Source organism: Lampetra fluviatilis, chromosome 72 (assembly GCF_964198595.1).
Source record: "Lampetra fluviatilis chromosome 72, kcLamFluv1.1, whole genome shotgun sequence".
Taxonomy (NCBI): Eukaryota; Metazoa; Chordata; class Hyperoartia; order Petromyzontiformes; family Petromyzontidae; genus Lampetra; species Lampetra fluviatilis.
The window spans coordinates 73,669-98,354 of record NC_136346.1 but is presented as its reverse complement, the minus strand read 5'-3'; the positions used below and the strand labels follow the sequence as shown (position 1 = coordinate 98,354).

General features: G+C 49.5%; 2 protein-coding genes across 2 annotated transcripts; both read left to right on the top strand.

The window, feature by feature from the left end:
- Window positions 1-1,120: 1,120 nt before the first annotated feature.
- Window positions 1,121-10,771, top strand: LOC144953155 (intestinal mucin-like protein). Its single transcript, XM_078883716.1, has 9 exons — window positions 1,121-1,303; window positions 2,367-2,544; window positions 3,469-3,716; window positions 4,689-4,872; window positions 5,766-5,985; window positions 6,204-6,382; window positions 7,672-7,744; window positions 8,804-9,246; window positions 10,755-10,771. Exons 1-9 carry the CDS (start codon window positions 1,250-1,252, stop codon window positions 10,769-10,771), a joined length of 1,596 nt encoding a protein of 531 aa, XP_078739842.1. The 5' UTR covers window positions 1,121-1,249.
- A 2,040-nt stretch (window positions 10,772-12,811) lies between these two features.
- LOC144953154 (intestinal mucin-like protein) lies at window positions 12,812-23,713 on the top strand. Its single transcript, XM_078883715.1, has 9 exons — window positions 12,812-13,076; window positions 14,430-14,607; window positions 15,464-15,711; window positions 15,922-16,105; window positions 17,641-17,860; window positions 19,856-20,034; window positions 21,197-21,269; window positions 22,434-23,043; window positions 23,666-23,713. The coding sequence occupies exons 2-9, from the start codon at window positions 14,460-14,462 to the stop codon at window positions 23,711-23,713; spliced, it is 1,710 nt and encodes a 569-aa protein (XP_078739841.1). The 5' UTR covers window positions 12,812-13,076; window positions 14,430-14,459.
- The last annotated feature ends 973 nt before the right edge of the window (window positions 23,714-24,686 follow it).

The following is a 24,686-nucleotide window of genomic DNA, read 5'->3' as shown; positions in this document are numbered from 1 at the left end:
TCGCCTCTCTATCCTTTCTCCCCGCCATCTTCATCTAAGTTCTTGCGGCATCCACCCCACGGTCACAGGGGGTCTCCTTCCTGCGGTGGGAAAGAATCTCTGCGTTCCTCCTTGTCTCGCGGGTGTTCATATTCCCAGCTTTCGCGTGAATCTGCACCTGGTCGCGTGACAATGCAGGCACACCGCTGGCCCCGAGCTTACTGGACTGCTGTCGTTGTTTTATCATTCAGCCGGCTGCTGTTACGATGGACAGTTGTACGACCTGGGAGGAGTGATCGCGAACGAAACGGACAGCGTTGGAGTCTGCACGTACCTCACATTGTGTACCCCCGGTGGCCACGTGGACTACAACCAGTACTGCATAGCCACTTCCGCGCCAACCTCCATCATCCTAACAACACCGATGACGAGGCCGGTGATTTTCTCAACCCTTGAGCCTCCCGTGAAAGTGACGGAGGTTAAGCCGCCGGAAAACACACCGCCTCCACCGCCAGAAGTAAAGACATCACCGCCATCATCAGGAGAAAAGACACCACCGCCATCATCAGGAGAAAAGACACCACCTCCATCATCAGGAGAAAAGACACCACCGCCATCATCAGGAGAAAAGACACCACCGCCATCATCAGGAGAAAAGACACCACCTCCATCATCAGGGGAAAAGACACCACCGCCATCATCAGGGGAAAAGACACCACCTCCATCATCAGGGGAAAAGACACCACCGCCATCATCAGGAGAAAAGACACCATCTCCATCATCAGGAGAAAAGACACCACCGCCATCATCAGGAGAAAAGACACCACCACCATCATCAGGAGAAAAAACACCACCACCGTCATCAGGAGAAAAGACACCACCTCCATCATCAGGAGAAAAGACACCACCTCCATCATCAGGAGAAAAGACACCACCTCCATCATCAGGAGAAAAGACACCACCACCATCATCAGGAGAAAAAACACCACCACCGTCATCAGGAGAAAAGACACCACCTCCATCATCAGGAGAAAAGACACCACCTCCATCATCAGGAGAAAAGACACCACCTCCATCATCAGGAGAAAAGACACCACCGCCAAAAGAAGAAACGACTAAAGTGTCACCCACGAAACCGCCACACGTGAAGACGACTAAAAATCAACCCACTGACAAACCACCTAAACCAACACCACATCTACCACCGCCGCCACCACCACCACGGACTACAAAAGTGTCGCCCACCAAGCCTCCACCCAAGTTGACTACCATGGCATCAACAACTCAGAGCAACGACTGCAATGCGCTGAGCCCACCACGAAAGGCAAGCCCCTGACCCTCTCTCCACACACCCCGATTGTTGTCCGTATAACCCCAATGCGTGTGATGCCAGTTCGTGTCGGAGGATGACCGGAGGGGAAACAAGATGGGCATTATTCACGATGAGTGACGGCACGTTTTTTTAACGTAAATATTTACCGTGAACACGATAGAGAAATTTTATGGGCAGATTTAGTTCATCATTACGAGTATCGTGACTAGTGGCTTTTTACCCTGGGCATGGTGCGACATCAGAATCTTTCTCGCTGAATCAGAACCTTTATTTTAACTGAAGGAGAGATCCATCCTATGAGCCATGAAGCTCTTTCACAGATGTCCAGCCGGGGCATTGGGTCAGCGAGTTTTATCAACAAGAAATACAATCAAACCCCGACATAACAGCAAGATAGAAAACACGTAAACAAGTCGCTCACAAATGGATGTGGACCGGCCAAAAGTGATGGTCTAATTGTGAAATGAGGAATGAGTCTGGCTTGATTCAGGCTATTTAGCACAGACACGTCGTGATGCAACCGGCTTGTGCAGGGTGGTGAGAGATGGTTTCAAGTTTCAAGTTTAATTTATTAGGTATAGCCCTGTGAGCCATTCGGCTCTTGAATCGGGTGCAACCGCAACAAACAAAAAAACTAAAACATGAACAAAAAACATCTTAAAGTGACTATGTGACTAAGTGCAAACAGAAAATCCAAGAATCGACAGCAAAATATTACAGAAAAAGCACCGTACATCAACGCTGTGTGCAAAAATCCCAGTGGGATGCAAGTCAAACAACAACAACCACAAGACAACTTAGATTAAGGCCATTAGTCTAACTCTGTTCTACAACAAACAAACATGGCCAAACCAAAAATAAAGCCATAAAAGCAATGAAACAACAGTGATCATAGGAACTGTGACCGAATTTTCTAAATCAACGATGTATACAACACGTACTACCTACCAAACTCCCTGGTGAGGACTCAGGGGGGACTTTGTAGCATCGGTGCTGACCCAGTGACTGTGTTCGTGCCACCCCCTCTTCCATCCCCACCCCACCCCATCTTCAGCGTGGAGAGTCGTGGGATGCTCCCAACTGCATGGTGGCCACGTGCGTAGGCTTCGGCTCAGTGGTGAACATGGTGAAGAGGCCCTGCGTGGTGCTGCCTCCTCCCGCGTGCGTCTCTGGACGTAAAGCCGTGAGCGTGCTCAACGCCGACGGCTGCTGCTCCCACTGGGAGTGCGACTGTGAGTGAGGCTAACGAGAGAAGTTCCACATACACGTAAACGTATATAGATACAGGGACTACTACCTCTACTTACGGACGAGTTAGGCTTCAAAGGTCTGTTCGCAAGTCGATTTGTCCGTAAGTCCAACTTTCCTCCTGTCGATCGCAAACGTGTTGTGCGGCATGTCCACTGAACAAGGGGGAATGGGTTACATCTCGACTTGAAGCTTTCGTGACCGCAGGAATTCATATTCTTTGGGTCTTTCGGTGAAGTGACGTAGATAGGTTCAAAGAAAATAACTAAACACTACGACGTTTCGATGACGACGGCTCGTGTTGTGATAAGGTTGGTTTGGAACGAGCGCAATCAACAAAGCAACGTCTGATTGTGAGAACTCAGAGAACAGAGAAATTAGATATCTGCAGTTGTGTTGGAACAGTGGGCAGAATGGTAGGAAGAGGGAGAGATTTAATATAAAAGACGAATTATGTTAATTCCAAGAACACAGGATGAGATGTTACTATCCTTTGTGCAAGCACTTCCAAGAGTTCATGAACAGTGAGCCTGGTGAAATTTGGGGAGCGCATCGTCAGTAGTGTACCTTTGGTTCCTAGGGTGTTTCGGCCTTTCACACTATACACCCTCCCCAAAGGCGGCCAGCGACAGGGTGATCAATCCTACGCTTGCGTCCCATTCCCAATTAGTCATAGGAGTTGCCTTGTTGTTGATAGCCAACATCCCATGGGACTATGCATGGCAGGGGCGTCCTCCTCCCTGAGTCAAGCTTTGTTGACCGCATACCTCCTGGCCCTCTCACTTCGGGGCCCAGCTGGGGTCTTTCCTCTTCATCCAGAGCCACTGACTGCTGCCTTCTGCCGCCTCCGATACATTTTTTTTAAGGAACTGGTCAGCATGAGCTTTTGTCCTCTCTACACCACGCAGGCCTCTGCACGGGCTTCGGAGACCCCCACATGCGCACGTTCGATGGAGCGAAGTTCTCCGTGCTGGACCCGTGCAGCTACGTGCTGCTGCAGGAGAAGCGGAAGACCTACGACCTCTCCATCAGCGCCGACTTCTTCGACTGCGACGCTCGTAACCACGTCTCGTGCCCCCGCACGCTCATCATCGTCTACAAGGGCAACGAGCTGCGCGTCGGCCTCGCCTCCGAGGTCGACTTCGCCCTGCGAAAGGTCAGCGCCGCGCGCTACATCACGTCTCGTGTGACGTGAAACACATCGGGTCTGTCTGGTAGCGTTCACATCTTCGTGGTCAAGGCTCGCCTGAACAAAAAATGTTCATGTGGAGTAACCCCCGGGGTTCTGCGTAAGGCCTGTTACTTTTCGGCATCGATATACTGCACACTTCCATCTTTGATACATGAGCACGGGATGTCTTGTCGTTCATATGATGCTCGGTTGTACATCTGAGCTGACAAGGAGGTTGGTGATAATGAAGGCTCTTTAACAAGTAGTAGTAGGTTTTTACCCTTTCAACTGGTACAAAACTGACACCTTTATACAAGGCATCATGTTTGCAATAACCACAACACAAGCAGTCAAAATGCAAACAAAAAGAAACAACTCTGATGATGTTAATGTATGCACTGTCCTTGAAGTTGATTGGTCCACACCTGAGACAGCTTTTCTTAGAGCCTAGTCTCCATTTAGCTTTTCTGACATCAAACATTGGATGAGCTGTAATGTTCTGCAGCTCAATGCCTTACGTTGTGCCGCGCCCTGTGACTAATCTATTGTGAATGGCGTGATATTGAATAAAGTTTCATTGATTACAGACTCTAATGAGCTCTCAAGTACAGAACTGAGCTCACACAAACATGTGAGGAAATCTCTCTTTGGGGCATGATGATATCTTTCTTTCGGACGTTAGGAAACCTTAAAATTAATGAAAGTAAAATAAAATAAAAATCGTCATCAGGTGGGACCGATGACGGAGACTTGTGTTGCCTCCGAAACGTCGTGATTTTTATTTTATTTTACTTTCATTAATTTGAATGTTTTACCTACGTGACTTTACCGAAAAAACCTAAGAATATGAATCCTTGCAGTCACGAAAGCTTCAAATCTAGAGTTAGGAAACCTCTCCTTTGCCTGCATTTTTTCGAATAACGTCACGGGCGTCTCCGCGCGAATCTCCAACCACAGATCCAGCTGAACGGGCAGACGAAGAAGGCTCCGTTCACCGACAAGGGCTTCCAGGTGACGTCGGTGAAGACGGACGACTTCGTGGTGATCCCCGACATCCGCGTCAAGATCCAGTTCAACGGCCTGGGCTTCCTCATCGACGTGCCCAGGGAGCTGTTCGGAGACAACACAGAGGGACAGTGCGGTACGTGGGGGGGACGCGGGGTCACGCGAGCGTCGGGGTCGCGCGGGGTTCACGTTTGCGGGTGCGTGTGAGGAGCCCGGTGCAGAGACGTTGATAGAATACTGAGTAGTGTAAGGGACAGAGATGAGAATGCGAAGTTGTTTGGCGTGAGGTTTCTGTTCTCTTCTCACAGATCTCATTGCGCCAGGTGCCTCTTCGGGAAACGGAAGTGAAACATCAGGGGGAGAAAAACTCCCAGAACGTGGATATTCATAATCAACGTTTTTGGGTTTAGATCGCGTTATTTATAAATGTGTCGTAACCCTCCACCACCTGACACGACCAATCAGTAAAAAAGTGTCACGTTGACAAAAGACAAATAGTTCACTGCTTTAGCCCACCGGTGTGTTGAAGCGTGAAACCACAACATTTACAATTTGAGTAGCACGACGTTTCGCTGGTAATTGCATCCAGCATCATCGGGCAATTCGCCACGTGGATAGATATCATGGCAAACGACATGGGGCACAACCCGAAATCACATCGGAGAGGATGACTTCAGGTTTAGCAGCGTTGAAGCCGGAGCAAGGTAGAACCAATCCCAGTTGAGACAGTATGGCAGACTGGACAAAGAGGTTGGCTTCGCCGAGCCAATACCGACGTCGAGTTGAATCTACCCCGGGTGCAAACAACTCTGCTGCCTTTCTCGATGTAAAGCTTTCGTGACTGCAGGGATTCATCTTCTTGGTTCTTTCGGTAAAGTCACGTAGAATGGAAATAATAAAATACAATTTTTTTTACATAATAAAATAATATTTTATTATTTCCATTCTACGTGACTTTACCGAAAGAACCAAGAAGATGAAACTCTGCTGCCCTCCACCGCGCTAATCCGTCGACCCCCTCCTCCCCAGGGATGTGCAACAACAACGTCGGGGACGACTGCGCCGGGCGGGACGGGGTGGCCCGCATCGCCAAGTGCTGCTTGAAGACGGCGCAGGACTGGCTCATCAGCAACGGGCGGTCGCAGTGCGCGAGGCCCGACCTGCCGCCCGGCACCGACTGCACGCCGCCGCCACCGCCGCCGCCCTCGGACTGCAAGGAAGCCAAGATCTGCGACACGCTCATCCTCGAGTAAGACGCAGAGGTCGCAAACGGGTTTTGATTCCTTACCCGTACCCATACCCGGCCGCACCGGGGTCGCAAACGGGTACCCGTACCCGTACCCGGCCGTACCCGTACCCTACCCGTACCCGGCCGGGTACGGGTAGGGTACCACATTGTTTCCTAGGAGGCATTGTCATTGACCCATGTCAATCGCCTCCACCTCCTCCTCCTCCCCCCTCGGCTAGGAACCTGAAGTCGTGCAAGGACGACATCGACCTGAGCGGGTACCACGAGGGCTGCAAGTTCGACCACTGCGTCGTGAACCGCACGGAGATCGACTGCTCCAGCGCGCAGACGGCCGCGGCGGAGTGCGGTCGCGTGGGGAAGTGCGTCGACTGGAGGTCGCTGTCCCGTGGACATTGCCGTGAGTCGTGCCCGGGGGGGGACGGGGGCCATTTTCTAAACCGTTGGCTGTCATAAATTTCGATTCAAAGCTTTCGTGACTGCAGGGATTCATCTTCTTGGTTCTTTCGGTAAAATTTCGATTTAAAGCTTTCGTGACTGCAGTGTCCCAAACTCTTTAGTTATTTCGGTAAAGTCACGTAGGTAGAAACTAAAATAAAATAAATTTTATTTTTATAAAAATAATACATTTTAATAAAAATAATTTTATTTAACATATATATTTAAAAATAATATTTTATTTAAAATAAAATAAAATTTTATTTTATACCTACTTGACTTTACCGAAAGAACTAAAGAGTATCTTCTTGGTTCTTTCAGTAAAGTCACGTAGAAGGGCAATAATACAAAATAAAACATTATAAAATAATTCTCACGACGTTTCGGCCACAACGCAAGCAGCCGTCCTCAGGTGAAGAACAGGTCTGTCGGAAAGACAGCGTCTGAATTCAGACACTGTCTTATTATTTCCCTTCTACGTGACTTTACCGAAAGAACCAAGAAGACGTTGGCTGTCATGTTTTGGTTGTTTTTTCCCCTTTTAGGGCAGTGTCATTGGCACCTTGTTCTGAGTGCCAAAATCTCCGGCCAACTTTCTGGAAGCAGTACATGAGGCTGGCCTGCTTCACATCGCTATGATCATTTTTTTTTATAAATTATCGACGTTGTCTTATCTTACTCCCAGGTCTAAGTTGCGCTGTTTTGGTGATGGGGCTTTTGTTAGCATGGCACCCTAGTTATGGAATCCCTTGCCACTATAAATCAGGCAGAGTCGGTTGATATATTCAAGTGTGCTTTGAAACCCCATCTCTTTAAACTGAGCCTTACCTCTTTAGTTTGGTCGGTGGCCCCTGATTCAATTTTTGTTTCCTGATTTTCATACATTGCACATTGTGATCCTGAGATGGAATGCGCATTATACATTTGAATGATTATCCATAACGTGTCTCCCACCCATTGCTTCTCAGAGCGAATGTTGTGTTTGAGGTAACTGCTCAGTAAGGAAGAGATTGCGGTCCATAAACTATGTTAAAAAATCATACGGTATAGACCGCATGCTAAACAAATTGGAATAAACGATTTAAAAACCTCAAGTGTCCCCTGAACAAGTGCTCCACTCATGATGGCATGAACTAGTTGGAAAGGAAATAACCCAAAGACCAACATCTGAATGTGGAGCGCCGACCGGTAGCAGCGACATTGACGACATTTCAGCTAACGACGGCATGGATGTTTGTTGGACTCTTTCAGCGTTTACGTGCCCTGGCAACATGGTCTACAAGCCGTGCGAGGCCAAGATTTCCAAAGTGTGCGGTGTCAGCAGGTGATACAATCGCATCCACCCCACCTCCCTCGTCGCCACTCTCCCTCTGATCTCCTACCTTCTAGGCCCGAGCCAATACCAATCCCCGACGATCCTTCCTTCCCACATGAACCCACACCAGAGAATTGTCAGACGGGAAAGTTTGCAGACCTGTCGTCAAAGTAAAATGCCACTTTTAAATATTTTTTGCCAGCCAATTAAATACCGAATTGGTCATTGCTAACTCGTCTTTATGAAGCCATACCACCCCATGGCCAGTTACAGTGCTCAAATGAGTTATGCACGATATGCAGGTCGTGTATTGGGCCTGGTGGAGGCACCTGCATCTTTTCGAGGTGTATGGTTGCAGAATCTTGAAAATATGGTCAACATTTCCATGACTGTAACGGCGTAAGTAGACCATCATCCCGAAAGTGAATTATTGTTAATATTGTTATGGACACACCATTAGCTGTATGTTCTTGGTTGCCGAAGATGCATTTGAAGCTTTTTTCACAAGACAACTGTGCTTCGAGTGAAATCTCAATTCGTGAAAGTATCCCAGTGAAAACACTCATGTACAACTGCTTTATGTAATGCAGTTGCACATTTTTTTTCTGGGTGGACTAGAGAGTGCCCAATTAGACCATGCTTGCCCAACTTTAGTCACACGGTAAGTGAATTATGAAATGTCAAACTTATTTTGAACAATCTTGATTTGAAGCTTTCGTGACTGCAGGAATCCATACTCTTTGGTTCTTTCGGTAAAGTCACATAGTGGGTGGCACTTTTCACCTGATGATGGTGGTGATGATGATTGCTTGTGTTGCAATCGAAACGTCGTGATTTGTTTTATTTTATTTCTAACTACGTGACTTTACTGAAAGAACAAAAGAGTTTGTGTCGAACAGGTTAAAACACACATTTTAGGTATGCATCTGCAATATTGTAACGTATCGCTTCGAAGTTATATCGGACTTAAAGTGTAGAGCTTTTTGCGTGCATCAGAAATGGATGGACGTTCGAGCATCGTTGCTACGGAAGTTCACAATGGATCTCCATTGTCTGTGTTTCTTTTAGTGGTGAAGAGAAGAACTTCTGGGTGGGCGAAGGCTGCTTCTGTCCAGAAGGACAGATGCTCTCAGAGGCGGGCTCCTCCACCTGCGTGAGCAACTGTCCAAAGCCACCACCAACTGAGGCGCCACCCACCAAACCACCCAAGGAGCCAACTCAAGTGCCACCCACCAAACCACCCAAGGAGCCAACTCACGCGCCACCCACCAAGCCACCCAAGCCAGAAACGACCAAATCCCCACCACCAATTTGCTTGGGGTCCTGGTCTCAGTGGAACAACGGGCATCAGCCAACGTTTGGCAGTGAAGGAGGAGAATTTGAAAGTTACGAAAACATCGTGAACTCAGGAAATGTTCTTTGCAATCCTGGCTATTCGGTGGCAAATATTGACTGCAGAGCTGCCCAGTTCCCTGATTACGCATGGCAGTTGCTAGGGCTCAAAGCCACTTGTAACAAGGATACAGGCTTCAGATGCTTAAATGAGCACCAGAGTCCTCCAATCTGCTACGACTTCGAAGTTCGTTTTTGCTGCTTAGAACAAAGCACGACCGAAGCACCGCCATCATCAGGAGAAAAGACACCACCGCCATCATCAGGAGAAAAGACACCACCGCCATCGTCAGGAGAAAAGACACCACCTCCATCATCAGGAGAAAAGACACCACCGCCATCATCAGGAGAAAAGACGCCACCACCATCATCAGGAGAAAAGACACCACCACCATCATCAGGAGAAAAGACGCCACCACCATCATCAGGAGAAAAGACGCCACCGCCATCATCAGGAGAAAAGACACCACCTCCATCATCAGGAGAAAAGACGCCACCACCATCATCAGGAGAAAAGACACCACCTCCATCATCAGGAGAAAAGACACCACCACCATCATCAGGAGAAAAAACACCACCGCCATCATCAGAAGAAAAGACACCACCTCCATCATCAGGAGAAAAGACACCACCGCCATCATCAGGAGAAAAGACACCACCTCCATCATCAGGAGAAAAGACACCACCGACATCATCAGGAGAAAAGACACCACCTCCATCATCAGGAGAAAAGACACCACCTCCATCATCAGGGGAAAAGACACCACCTCCATCATCAGGAGAAAATACACCACCTCCATCATCAGGAGAAAAGACACCACCGCCATCATCAGGAGAAAAGACACCACCGCCATCATCAGGAGAAAAGACACCACCGCCATCATCAGGAGAAAAGACACCACCGCCATCATCAGGAGAAAAGACACCACCTCCATCTTCAGGGGAAAAGACACCACCGCCATCATCAGGAGAAAAGACACCACCTCCATCATCAGGGGAAAAGACACCACCGCCATCATCAGGAGAAAAGACACCACCTCCATCATCAGGGGAAAAGACACCACCTCCATCATCAGGGGAAAAGACACCACCGCCATCATCAGGAGAAAAGACACCACCTCCATCATCAGGGGAAAAGACACCACCGCCATCATCAGGAGAAAAGACACCACCTCCATCATCAGGGGAAAAGACACCACCTCCATCATCAGGGGAAAAGACACCACCACCATCATCAGGAGAAAAGACATCACCGCCATCATCAGGAGAAAAGACACCACCTCCATCATCAGGGGAAAAGACACCACCTCCATCATCAGGGGAAAAGACACCACCACCATCATCAGGAGAAAAGACACCACCGCCATCATCAGGAGAAAAGACACCACCTCCATCATCAGGGGAAAAGACACCACCGCCATCATCAGGAGAAAAGACACCACCTCCATCATCAGGGGAAAAGACACCACCGCCATCATCAGGAGAAAAGACACCACCACCATCTTCAGGTGAAGAAACAACTCGGGTGTCGCCCACTAAACCTCCGAAGCAGGAAACAACGAAACCCTCACCACCAGAACGACCGGAGTGCTCAGAAACATGGACTCTGTGGTACAACGTGCATCAGCCAACACTTGGCAGTGAAGGAGGAGAATTTGAAAGCTACCAAAGTATCGTGGACACAGGTGCAGTTGTTTGCAAGCCTGGTTATTCAGTGGAAAGTATTGACTGCAGAGCGACCGATTTCCTGGATTACCCATGGCAGGTGTTAGGGCTCAAAGCCACGTGTAACGTGAAGGCGGGCTTTAGTTGCTTTAACGAAGACCAATTCCCACCACGCTGTAATGACTTTGAAGTTCGTTTTTGCTGTATAGAACAGATACCAACTGAAGTACCCATCACTACCAACGTGTCACCCACTGAACAACTACCGGAACCGACAGAAGTACCATCATCAGAAGAATCATCAGGAGAAGAACCGACATCACTCCCATCATCAGAAGAAAAGACACCACCGCCATCATCCGGAGAAAAGACACCACCACCATCTTCAGGAGAAAAAACACCACCGCCATCATCAGGAGAAAAGACGCCACCTCCATCATCAGGAGAAAAGACACCACCACCATCATCAGGAGAAAAGACACCACCGCCATCATCAGGAGAAAAGACGCCACCTCCATCATCAGGAGAAAAGACACCACCACCATCATCAGGAGAAAAGACGCCACCTCCATCTTCAGGAGAAAAGACACCACCGCCATCATCAGGAGAAAAGACGCCACCTCCATCATCAGGAGAAAAGACACCGCCCCCATCATCAGGAGAAAAAACACCACCGCCATCATCAGGAGAAAAGACACCACCTCCATCATCAGGAGAAAAGACACCACCGCCATCATCAGGAGAAAAGACACCACCGCCATCATCAGGAGAAAAGACACCACCTCCATCATCAGGAGAAAAAACACCACCTCCATCTTCAGGAGAAAAGACACCACCTCCATCTTCAGGTGAAAAGACACCACCGCCATCATCAGGAGAAAAAACACCACCTCCATCATCAGGAGAAAAGACACCACCGCCATCATCAGGAGAAAAAACACCACCGCCATCATCAGGAGAAAAGACACCACCTCCATCTTCAGGTGAAAAGACACCACCTCCATCATCAGGAGAAAAAACACCACCTCCATCATCAGGAGAAAAGACACCACCGCCATCATCAGGAGAAAAGACACCACCGCCATCATCAGGAGAAAAAACACCACCGCCATCATCAGGAGAAAAAACACCACCGCCATCATCAGGAGAAAAAACACCACCTCCATCTTCAGGTGAAAAGACACCACCGCCATCGTCAGGAGAAAAAACACCACCGCCATCATCAGGAGAAAAGACGCCACCTCCATCATCAGGAGAAAAGACACCACCACCATCATCAGGAGAAAAGACACCACCGCCATCATCAGGAGAAAAGACGCCACCTCCATCATCAGGAGAAAAGACACCACCACCATCATCAGGAGAAAAGACGCCACCTCCATCTTCAGGAGAAAAGACACCACCGCCATCATCAGGAGAAAAGACGCCACCTCCATCATCAGGAGAAAAGACACCGCCCCCATCATCAGGAGAAAAAACACCACCGCCATCATCAGGAGAAAAGACACCACCTCCATCATCAGGAGAAAAGACACCACCGCCATCATCAGGAGAAAAGACACCACCGCCATCATCAGGAGAAAAGACACCACCTCCATCATCAGGAGAAAAAACACCACCTCCATCTTCAGGAGAAAAGACACCACCTCCATCTTCAGGTGAAAAGACACCACCGCCATCATCAGGAGAAAAAACACCACCTCCATCATCAGGAGAAAAGACACCACCGCCATCATCAGGAGAAAAAACACCACCGCCATCATCAGGAGAAAAGACACCACCTCCATCTTCAGGTGAAAAGACACCACCTCCATCATCAGGAGAAAAAACACCACCTCCATCATCAGGAGAAAAGACACCACCGCCATCATCAGGAGAAAAGACACCACCGCCATCATCAGGAGAAAAAACACCACCGCCATCATCAGGAGAAAAAACACCACCGCCATCATCAGGAGAAAAAACACCACCTCCATCTTCAGGTGAAAAGACACCACCGCCATCGTCAGGAGAAAAAACACCACCGCCATCATCAGGAGAAAAAACACCACCACCAAAAGAAGAAACGACTAAAGTGTCACCCACGAAACCGCCACACGTGAAGACGACTAAAAATCAACCCACTGAAAAAACACCTAAACCAACACCACATCTACCACCGCCGCCACCACCACCACCACCACGGACTACAAAAGTGTCGCCCACCAAGCCTCCACCCAAGTTGACTACCAAAGCGTCAACAACTCCGAGCAACGACTGCAATGCTCTGAGCCCACCACGAAAGGCAAGCCCCTGGCCCTCTCTCCACACACCCCGATTGTTATCCGCGTGCCAGAGGTCGCAATCGGGTACCCGATACCCGTACCCTACCCGATACCCGGCTACCCGTACCCGACCGGGTACGGTTACCCGTTTGCGACCCTGGTGTGGCTGGGTACGGGTAACGGGTAGGCCGTGAGTCACTGGTGAGTCACCGTTTGTCACTCATTTCCCAACGTCTTGTCTCTTCTCACATTTCAAGTTCCTAGATCAACCCACCCGTGTCTGCAACATGGCTTCATCCCAGATGTCGCAATCGGGTACCCAATACCCGTACCCTACCCGATACCCGGCCGGGTACGGGTAGCCGGGTATCGGGTAAGGTACGGGTACCCGTTTGCGACCCTGGTGCGGCCGAGTACGGGTAAGGAATCAAAACCCGTTTGCGACCTCTGCCGCGTACCACCGCGTGTGATGCCAGTTCGTGTCGGAGGATCACAGGAGGGGAAATAAGACGGGCATTATTCAAGATGAGTGGTGTAACGTTTCGTCGCTTAAGGAAGCACGTAATATAATAGTCAAGGTGTGGTTTTATACTTGGCTATATGTATAAAATAAATTAATGTGGGTGAGCAAATTAAATTGTTAAATTTGGACTGAGATTGGCTCGATTTTAAGAGACAAGATGCGTGCATCTCTCTCCTTAAGAAATATCTAAAGGAGGATACCACAAACTGGTGGAAGGCAAATTGCACTGTACCACAGCCAAAGACATGGCTACACTAATTACAGGACAATTCATGATACAGGGACTCCTCTACTTATGAAAGTTCGACTTGAGATCTTCCATAAATACGAACAAACCTGTCCCGTCTGTCCAGTTGCAGCTGTCCGGACCAAGAGGTGTAAGTTCAACTGCCACGCAATACATGACCATAGTGGCATCTACATGTGCAGAACATGAATAACCAGTGGCATCTATATCTATAGGAGATTATACAACTCTTAAAGCAATTCCTCATGTTTAGTTTGCATGCTGGACAACACGGTTGGAATCGAGAGGGGTAAAATTGGACTCACAAACAAATCTACTTACGAACAGCCCTTTGGAACCTACCTTGTTCATGAGTAGAGGAGTCTGTGTATTTAACACAGCAGAAGGTAGTAAGATTTTAGACTAACACACCCAAGAAGCTATTCACCATCGACTTGTCCCTACGAAATCAGCTCGTGCACACATGCTAGATGGATGATTTGATTGGAGGGTGCTAAGAGCCTTAGGGAGGCCTTTTTAGCATTGCTCTAGCGGTCGATGCTGACACTGTGGCTGCGTTTGTGCCCGTCCCCTTTCACCCCCCCCCCCCCATCTCATCCTCAGCGTGGAGAGTCGTGGAACGCTCCCAACTGCATGGTGGCCACGTGCGTAGGCTTCGGCTCAGTAGTCAACTCCGTGAAGAGGCCCTGCGTGGTGCTGCCTCCTCCCACGTGCGTCTCTGGACGTAAAGCCGTGAGCGTGCCCGACGCCGACAGCTGCTGCTCCCACTGGGAATGCGACTGTGAGTGCTGCTCCCGATGGGCGCTACTTATTTTTTTTTTTTACCTACGTGACTTTACCGAAAGGAAAAAAAAAACTAAGAATATTTACGTAGACATTTATATTCAGGCTGTCTCTGGTTCATGAAGGTCCGATCTATGACGATCCACAGTTATGTTTAGATAATACTGTGAAGGACAGACCTTGGGATTCGCTTGCCTACGGTGCAGCAGCAACAGCTGTGGAATGAATCTGGTAGAAGGTAGAAAGTGTTGGTGAGGTGGGGTAGTTTCAAATCGCTTTGACCGTCATCTGCTGATGATGGAGGTGGTGTTTTTTCTCGCGTTGAATGAGGTGGTGTATTTTTTCCGGATGGCGGTGGTGTCTTTTCTCCCGATGATGGCGGTGGTGTCACCTTGATTATGACACGCAAAGGATTTTTCGGGAGAAGTCCAGAGAAGGATCTCTTCCCGCGTACACACTCTGTGTGTGAATTGCTCCTCGAGACTTGTCAGTGGCCTCTCTGCCGGTGTTATTCATGGTCACAAATCACAATCTGGTCACCTGGTTTAACGTACACTGCACCAACACTCCGCCCCCCCAAACGGTTTCTTCGATGGTTGTAAATGAAGGTCGTCTACCCGTATCTCTACCTGAGAATCAGAATATTTATTTTACCTGGAAGAATCCAATGAGCTATGAAGCTTCTCTTTGACAAATGTCCAGCATTTCACGGGTGCCCGGTACGTACGTGTGTACGTTTAACTTCTTTCGCACCGTACGTAGCCAACCACGCTAATCGTAGGTGCGTGGGAAGCACGACGAACTAAACCTCTCGCTCTAACAACCATACCCGCTTCACCCCCTTACGCACGCAGGCCTCTGCACGGGCTTCGGAGACCCCCACATGCGCACGTTCGACGGAGCGAAGTTCTCCGTGCTGGACCCGTGCAGCTACGTGCTGCTGCAGGAGAAGCGGAAGACCTACGACCTCTCCATCAGCGCCGACTTCTTCGACTGCGACGCTCGTAACCACGTCTCGTGCCCCCGCACGCTCATCATCGTCTACAAGGGCAACGAGCTGCGCGTCGGCCTCGCCTCCGAGGTCGACTTCGCCCTGCGCAAGGTCAGCGCCGCGCGCTACGTCACGTCTCGTGTGACGTGAGACACATCGAGTCTGTCTGATACCATTACAAACTGTCAGGACCTCTCGGCACAGAACAGAGCTCGCTTAACCTCCCGAACACGGGGGGTTACAGAATGTGAGGAAGCCTCTCCTTGGCCTAATTATTTTCGAATAACGTCACGGGCGTCTCCGCGCGAATCTCAACCACAGATCCAGCTGAACGGGCAGACGAAGAAGGCTCCGTTCACCGACAAGGGCTTCCAGGTGACGTCGGTGAAGACGGACGACTTCGTGGTGATCCCCGACATCCGCGTCAAGATCCAGTTCAACGGCCTGGGCTTCCTCATCGACGTGTCCAGGGAGCTGTTCGGAGACAACACAGAGGGACAGTGCGGTACGTGGGGGGGACGCGGGGTCACGCGAGCGTCGGGGTCGCGCGGGGTTCACGTTTGCGGGTGCGTGTGAGGAGCCCGGTGCAGGGATGTGGACGCTGAGGGAGAGATAATAACGAGTTTTGCAAGGGACAGCCCTTCTCTCTGCCTCCCTTGCCCTGTGCCCAGTTACGGTTTTGTTCACTCGCCCTTCTCGCTCCAGTTCCTCCCTTAAAACCCATCACTTCTCCCTAGCCCATGCTACTACAGGGACACCTCTACTTATGAACATTTATCTTATGAACTTTTAAAGATACAAACTTGTCCGTATGTCCAGTTGCCTGTTCGGACCATTGCACAATAGACTGTGGTGGTGGCATCTACATCTGCAGGAGGTCACACAACTTATAGAGCCATTCCCCGTGATAATAGGGTTTTTCCCCTTTTTTCTGGCAATAAAACTGAAACCTTTTTTAAGAGGATTCATGTAACTGCATTAACCACAATACCTGCAGTCAAATGCAATCAAAAAACACGCGATGATAATATATGTATTGTCCTTGAAACTGATTGGTCCAGACCAAGGGACGGCTTTCTTTTGAGCCTCAACCCAATTGGTGCTCGACCAGAGGACGCCAAAAGGCGTACAGCTCAAAGACAATGCTGCAGTATCAAAGTAACGAGGGCTCGGGGTGAGCAATGAGCCATTCCCCGTGGTTAGTGTACATTACGTACAACGTGTTTGGAATCAACAGGAGTAAAGTTGGACTCACGAACAGATCAACTTGCGAACAGATAAGAACACAGGTGGCTTGTCATTCGGCACAAGTTTGACCGAGTCCGACCCATGAAAACAATACAACCCTTAACAACACTTACCTGCTCATTTTAAGATATGAACGGCATTCACTGCTCTCCCACCTCGTGTTGTTTGGCATGAGGTTTTCCAATCTCTTCTCACAGAAAAATCGACGAACTTTGTAAATAAAACTCCCAGAACGTGTAGCAAAATGTCCGGACATCATGCCGAACATGGGGTTCCACCCGTAAACACGTTGGAGTTTACGCTGGACGTAATGTAGTGTGACAGACTGGACAAAGAGGCTGGACTCACGGAGCCAAGCTCTGATGTTGAGTTGAATCTACACCGGGTGCTGCCGACTCTGCTGCCCTGCACCCGCAAGACACTCATTGGGTTAGCCCCCAAGTATTTCCAGGAAGCAATAGCCTCCTTTTAAGGACTCCGAGGTCAAGGCTCACTGCCTGGGGTGATGGGTTTTTGTTTTGTCAGTGCAACTCCCAAGCTTTTGAAACAGCCCTTTGCGGCCTTTGCTAATACGACAATCAGAATCGTTAGCTAAGTTTAAAGTCCTATCTTGAAAAATCACCTCTTTCAGACTGTCCTTTGCCCCCGCCCCCACCACCAACACTACCACGACCAGTTCTTTGATGTTTACCATACATTGCCAGCATCTAGGGATGAAAACGCGCCAATTTACCAATGTAAATATTCGTCTAATTATCGTTACGATCAACCTGAATGCGTCCACCTCCCCAGGGATGTGCAACAACAACGTCGGGGACGACTGCGCCGGGCGGGACGGGGTGGCGCGCATCGCCAAGTGCTGCTTGAAGACGGCGCAGGACTGGCTCATCAGCAACGGGCGGTCGCAGTGCGCGAGGCCCGACCTGCCGCCCGGCACCGACTGCACGCCGCCGCCACCGCCGCCGCCCTCGGACTGCAAGGAAGCCAAGATCTGCGACACGCTCATCCTCGAGTAAGACGCAGAGGTCGCAAACGGGTTTTGATTCCTTACCCGTACCCGGCCGCACCAGGGTCGCAAACGGATACCCGTACCCGGCCGTACCCGTACGGATATCGGGTACCTGATTGCGACCTCTGGGATGAAGCCATGTTGCAGGCGCGGGTGGGTTGATTCTAGGAACTTGAATTGTGAGAAGAGAAAAGAAGTTGGGAAATGAGTGACAAACGGTGACTCACCAATGACTCACACAAACAGGTACCCGTACCCGGCCGGGTATCGGGTACCCGGTTGCGACCTCTGGTAAGGCGGCACAGCGCGTCCGCGGCGCCAGCTTACCAGCGGTGCGGTCGGTGCTCCATCGCTGGCGATGCACCACTCCGCTTGCGCCCGACGTGGTCGTTACCTGGGCTTAACCAGCTGAAGGTGACACGGGAGTCGATGCTTTAGAATCTACGTCAGCAGCCGTACGGAAGACGGCGACGAAGGGCGCGGAGCTATTGGCTGGTCTGTATTGTCGTCCATTTCCTTACTCGGAACCTTACTATGCTAGTGCCGTGAGCCCTTGCTTAACGCTTCGTAGTGTTCACACGTGCTTTGTCGCTATAACGCAGCTCTTCCATCAGGGCACACCTTTTGCATGATGTGGAACGCTACCCGTTACAAATTTATTGCGGCCATACTAGGGGGGAGTGGCCTCCAATGCCGTTTTGTGACATTACACTTTGGCGCCAAAAAATGACTAAAATAGTAACACGGCAACAACAAACGCTCAAGATGACCATCGCGTAGCTGACAGCCGTATGCGGTGCATTAGGTCGTCAATAATTATCAACGTTAACATCGAACCGCAATGACGCATCAAATTCATCGCCATTATTATCCAATGGGTCAACAATCCATGAAGGTTGATTCCAACGCAAGACACGGCCATTTAACAACGTAATTTTTATGTTGGTATTCATTCAACTTCGCGCACCTTGACTTACCTGTCGCTCGCTCCACCAATCGCACTGCAGAGCCGCTCCCTGGACGCCATTTTTTTTCTTAAACCAGCCCTTTAATGGGGCGTGTCCTGAATTGTGCACGTGGGGCTCGGTGGTCCAATCCCTGAGTAGCAATTGCCGCGACGGCAAGATGCGGGGCAAGACTGCCTCTGGCATCGACTGGGCACGTTTCTGGTGGTCTTTAGTTCAGAGGTCCGAGTGTTCCGAATGAGAATCTGTATTGATAGTGGAGGAATCCACCTTGAAGCTCTTTTTCACACCCGGCCACGCCAATGACATCCGCTCATCCAGGCATTCATTGAACAAACCTGGTTACAACCCAGACGTTTTCTAACCCAGCCCAGAGTTTGCTTGGAGGGTGCCACGGTGGCTAGGAGATGTTAACTACTTTTGCGTGGTACGCAGAAGGTCGTGGGTTCGATGCCGACACTGACGATGCCTGCTGCTGTATATTTGGAGTCTGCGTCTCTCTCTCATCATCATCATCACCACGGTGGCTAGAAGATGTTAACTACCTCGCCTGGTATACAGGAGGTCGTGGGTTAGATTCCGACCCTGACGCCTGCTGTATACATGGAGTTTGCATGTGCTCCCCATGGTCGTGTGGATTTTTTTCTTGGTCCTCCGGTTTTTTCTTCAACTTTTAGAATCAACATGCGTTTAGAGTATATGGCTGCAGATACATTTTCCACATGATAAGCCACTTCGTTGAGCCGTCATTATGTGTGGTTAGGTTGCTTCTGAAAAAGAGCTGCATAGACCAGTGGGCCTTACTTGGTCAACTAAAAAGAGCTATAGTTTTACCTTAGAACAACAACATACTGTACAACTCAAAACCACATCAGAGAACTATGCCCACTGTCACTGCACAGCATCTTAAGATGTGGCCATGGTGCAGACGCAACACAAATCCACATTGTGAGTTCGCACGGTCACTTACGTTTCCGGAAGGGCATTGACATTGACCCATCTCAATCACCTCCACCTCCTCCTCCTCGGCTAGGAACCTGAAGTCGTGCAAGGACGACATCGACCTGAGCGTGTACCACGAGGGCTGCAAGTTCGACCACTGCGTCGCGAACCGCACGGAGATCGACTGCTCCAGCGCGCAGACGGCCGCGGCGGAGTGCGGGCGCGTGGGGAAGTGCGTCGACTGGAGGTCGCTGTCCCAAGGACGCTGCCGTGAGTCGTGCCCGGGGGGGGGACGGGGGCCATTTCCTGAACCGTATTTTTTTTTTTTGTAGAGCAGTGTCATTGGCATGCCTTTCTGGAAGTAGCACATGACGTTGGCCAGCTTGATGTAACAAATATTGGCATAATTATAGTCATTTTTTGATCATGTACTTTCCATAGCATGCCTGCCATGCGGTATATATTGAGGCACCAGAAAAAATCGTCAGTAATTTTGTACGGGAGTTCAAAGTAAAATTGCAGTTAAAATGTAAGACGAGTTAACGTGTACCGCTGAAGTATAAAGAACCCCAATTCGAGTGTCAGGCCAGAGAATTTTCTCTGGTCTGACACTGGTGAGATTAGGCCATAGAGAAGGCTGTTTTGTGTGCAGGCCTATCAGTTTCAAAGACATGCCCATATATTATCAGAGCATGTCTTGTTTGCATGTTCACCACAAGTACGTGTGGTTAATGCAGACTTCCTTGCTGTTTGAATATCTTGATGCCTCACCATTGGAACCTCATTTGCCAGTCAAAAATATAATTGTTTTTTTTTACCATTCTATCTGGCAACAAAACTGACACCTTTTTACAAGGATTCATGTTTGCATAAACCACCATACCTGCAGTCATAATGCAAACAAAAAACACAACTCTGATAATGTATGCACTGTCCTTGAAGTTGGTTGGTCCACACCCGAGACATTACGACTGCAGGTATTGTGGTCTATGCAAAAATGACTCCTTTTAAAAAGGTGTCAGTTTTGTTGCCAGATAGAAGGGTAAAAAAACCCAATTATCATCTTGATGCCTCTTTTACTGCCAGATATCGTATAACATATTCTTATTTTCATACTTTTATACTGCCAAAAAAGGTTCAATGATAATGTGTTGGCATGCTCGATACATGGTGAGGTAAGGGTGGAACCTACCAGAGTTGTCGGTGGAGCCTGTGATCAGTGGGCAGGGCCGACAATCAGTGAGGGGGGCCACCATGAGAGACAGGCCACTCACTGTATGGGCAGAGTTTGCATCTAAATGGACATCACGATGTAAATGTTGCCTTGGATAACTTCACTGATCACCAACATCTGAATGTGGAGCGATGACCGGTAGCAGCGACATTGACATTTCTGCTAACGACGGCATGGATGTTTGTTGGACTCTTGCAGCGTTCAAGTGCCCTGGCAGCATGGTCTACAAGCCGTGCGTGGCCAAGATTTCCAAAGTGTGCGGTGTCAGCAGGTGATACAATCGCATCCACTCCACAAATCCCTCGTCCCCACTCTCCCTCTACGCCCATCCTTCCTTCCCTCCTTCCTGCAAGAACCTACACCAGATAATTGTTAAGCGGACAGGTTGCAGACTGGCAGTGAAATAAATGCTACTTTGAGCTTTTGGACAACCGATCAATTGCCGAATTTGCCAGTAGTGAGTGGTTATTAAGAAGCCAGTGGTCCCAGGTTCACACCAGTGAAAGGACGATACAGTAAATCTCAACTGTCACGTTCCCTTTTCCAATGCACCAACCCCACAATGGCTGGAAGAGTATCGTTAATTTCACGTCCATCATGCGGACTATCGTCAGACCCACGATAACCACAGTGCCATGACATGGCCAACTGCAGTGCTCGAACGGGCTTTGCACGGCTCCTCTAAACGAGACGCAGTCCGTGTAATTCTGTGCCCAATTAGACCACGCCTGTCCAACTAGCGTCGCACGGCAAATGCATTTTGAAGTATCAAACTTACGTCAGATAGCCTGAAACAACCATATAAGCGATGCATCCAGATTACCTCCATATATATAAAAGGCAAAGTTGTGAATATGTGTGTCTGTTCAAAATGTGTAGCGTACTTCCCGACATGCAACAAACTGGAAATTTGCCATGTGGGTACTTTCCAGACTGTGCACCATGGGGGGGGGGGGGGGGGGGCGGGGAGCTCAATAATGCAGAGATTTTTTTGCACAGCAAGTGAGCTGTGAAGTCAAATCTGTTACGTGACCCGCGCACGTGGAAGCGTGACACGTTGTAGCATAGTGGTTAGTGCGCTGCGCTACGAACCCGGCGACCCGAGTTCGATTCCCGCTCATGGCCACCACCGGTAACGACTATTTCAACCGGTCCTGGGCCTCCCCCTAGGTCGACTCACCCTCAAACGAGTAACTGGTGTGGTGTGTGAACATCGCCACTGGGGGGACAAAGGCGGCCGGGCGTGGTGAATCCAAGTCCCGGGCGAAGCCGGGTAGTACAGCCAGTTATCATATATTACGTTAAAGGTTGTATCAGACTTCAAATGTGTGGTGCATAATTTCGCCATAGATCTCCATTGTTGAAGCGTTGGGATCTAAGGATGGAATGCGCCTTAGAGGTGTAAATAAATTGTTGTTATTCCTTCCTCGTTTAGTGCTGAAGAGAAGGACTCTTGGGTGGGTGAAGGCTGCTTCTGTCCAGAGGGACAGATGCTCTCAGAGGCGGGCTCCTCCACCTGCGTGAGCAACTGTCCAAAGCCACCGCCAACCGAGGCGCCACCCACCAAACCACCAAAGGAGCCAACTCAAGTGCCACCGACCAAGCCACCCAAGGAGCCAACCCATGCACCACCCACCAAACCACCAAAGGAGCCAACCCAGGTGCCACCCACCAAACCACCCAAGGAGCCAACCCATGCACCACCCACCAAGCCACCAAAGGAGCCAACTCATGTGCCACCCACCAAGCCAGAAACGACCAAATCCCCACCACCAATTTGCTTGGGGTCCTGGTCTCAGTGGAACAACGTGCATCAGCCAACGTATAGCAGTGAAGGAGGAGAATTTGAAAGTTACGAAAACATCGTGAACTCAGGAAATGTTGTGTGCAATGCTGGCTATTCTGTGGCAAATATTGACTGCAGAGCTGCCCAGTTCCCTGATTACGCATGGCAGTTGCTAGGGCTCAAAGCCACTTGTAACAAGGATACAGGCTTCAGATGCTTAAATGAGCACCAGAGTCCTCCAATCTGCTACGACTTCGAAGTTCGTTTTTGCTGCTTAGAACAAAGCACGACCGAAGCACCACCATCATCAGGAGAAAAGACACCACCGCCATCATCAGGAGAAAAGACACCACCGCCATCATCAGGAGAAAAGACACCACCTCCATCATCAGGAGAAAAGACACCACCTCCATCATCAGGAGAAAAGACACCACCTCCATCATCAGGAGAAAAGACACCACCTCCATCATCAGGAGAAAAGACACCACCTCCATCTTCAGGAGAAAAGACACCACCTCCATCTTCAGGAGAAAAGACACCACCGCCATCATCAGGAGAAAAGACACCACCTCCATCTTCAGGAGAAAAGACACCACCTCCATCATCAGGAGAAAAGACACCACCTCCATCTTCAGGAGAAAAGACACCACCGCCATCATCAGGAGAAAAGACACCACCTCCATCTTCAGGAGAAAAGACACCACCTCCATCATCAGGAGAAAAGACACCACCTCCATCGTCAGGTGAAGAAACAACTCAAGTGTCACCCACTAAACCTCCGAAGCAGGAAACAACGAAACCCTCACCACCAGAACAACCAGGTTGTTCGGGAACGTGGTCTGAGTGGTATAACAAACATCAACCAACGCCTGGCACGGAAGGAGGAGAATTTGAAAGCTACCAAAGAATCGTGGAATCAGGCGAAGTAGTTTGTAAGCCCGGCTATTCAGTAGGCAACATTGATTGCCGAGGGATTCGGTTCCGTGATTACGAATGGCAGTTGTTAGGCCTCAAAGCCACTTGCAACAAGAACACGGGATTCAGTTGCTGGAACGAAGACCAATACCCACCAAGCTGCTACGATTTTGAAGTTCGTTTTTGCTGCTTAGAACAGATACCAACTGAAGTACCCATCACTACCAACGTGTCACCCACTGAACAACTACCGGAACCGACAGAAGTACCATCATCAGAAGAATCATCAGGAGAAGAACCGACATCACTCCCATCATCAGAAGAAAAGACACCACCGCCATCATCCGGAGAAAAGACACCACCACCATCTTCAGGAGAAAAAACACCACCGCCATCATCAGGAGAAAAGACGCCACCTCCATCATCAGGAGAAAAGACACCACCACCATCATCAGGAGAAAAGACGCCACCTCCATCATCAGGAGAAAAGACACCACCACCATCATCAGGAGAAAAGACGCCACCTCCATCTTCAAGAGAAAAGACACCACCGCCATCTTCAGGAGAAAAGACACCACCGCCATCATCAGGAGAAAAGACACCACCACCATCATCAGGAGAAAAGACGCCACCTCCATCTTCAGGAGAAAAGACACCACCGCCATCTTCAGGAGAAAAGACACCACCGCCATCATCAGGAGAAAAGACACCACCTCCATCTTCAGGAGAAAAGACACCACCACCATCGTCAGGAGAAAAGACGCCACCACCATCATCAGGAGAAAAGACACCACCTCCATCATCAGGTGAAGAGACACCACCTCCATCTTCAGGAGAAAAGACACCACCTCCATCGTCAGGAGAAAAGACACCACCTCCATCTTCAGGAGAAAAGACACCACCTCCATCTTCAGGAGAAAAGACACCACCGCCATCGTCAGGAGAAAAGACACCACCGCCATCGTCAGGAGAAAAGACACCACCGCC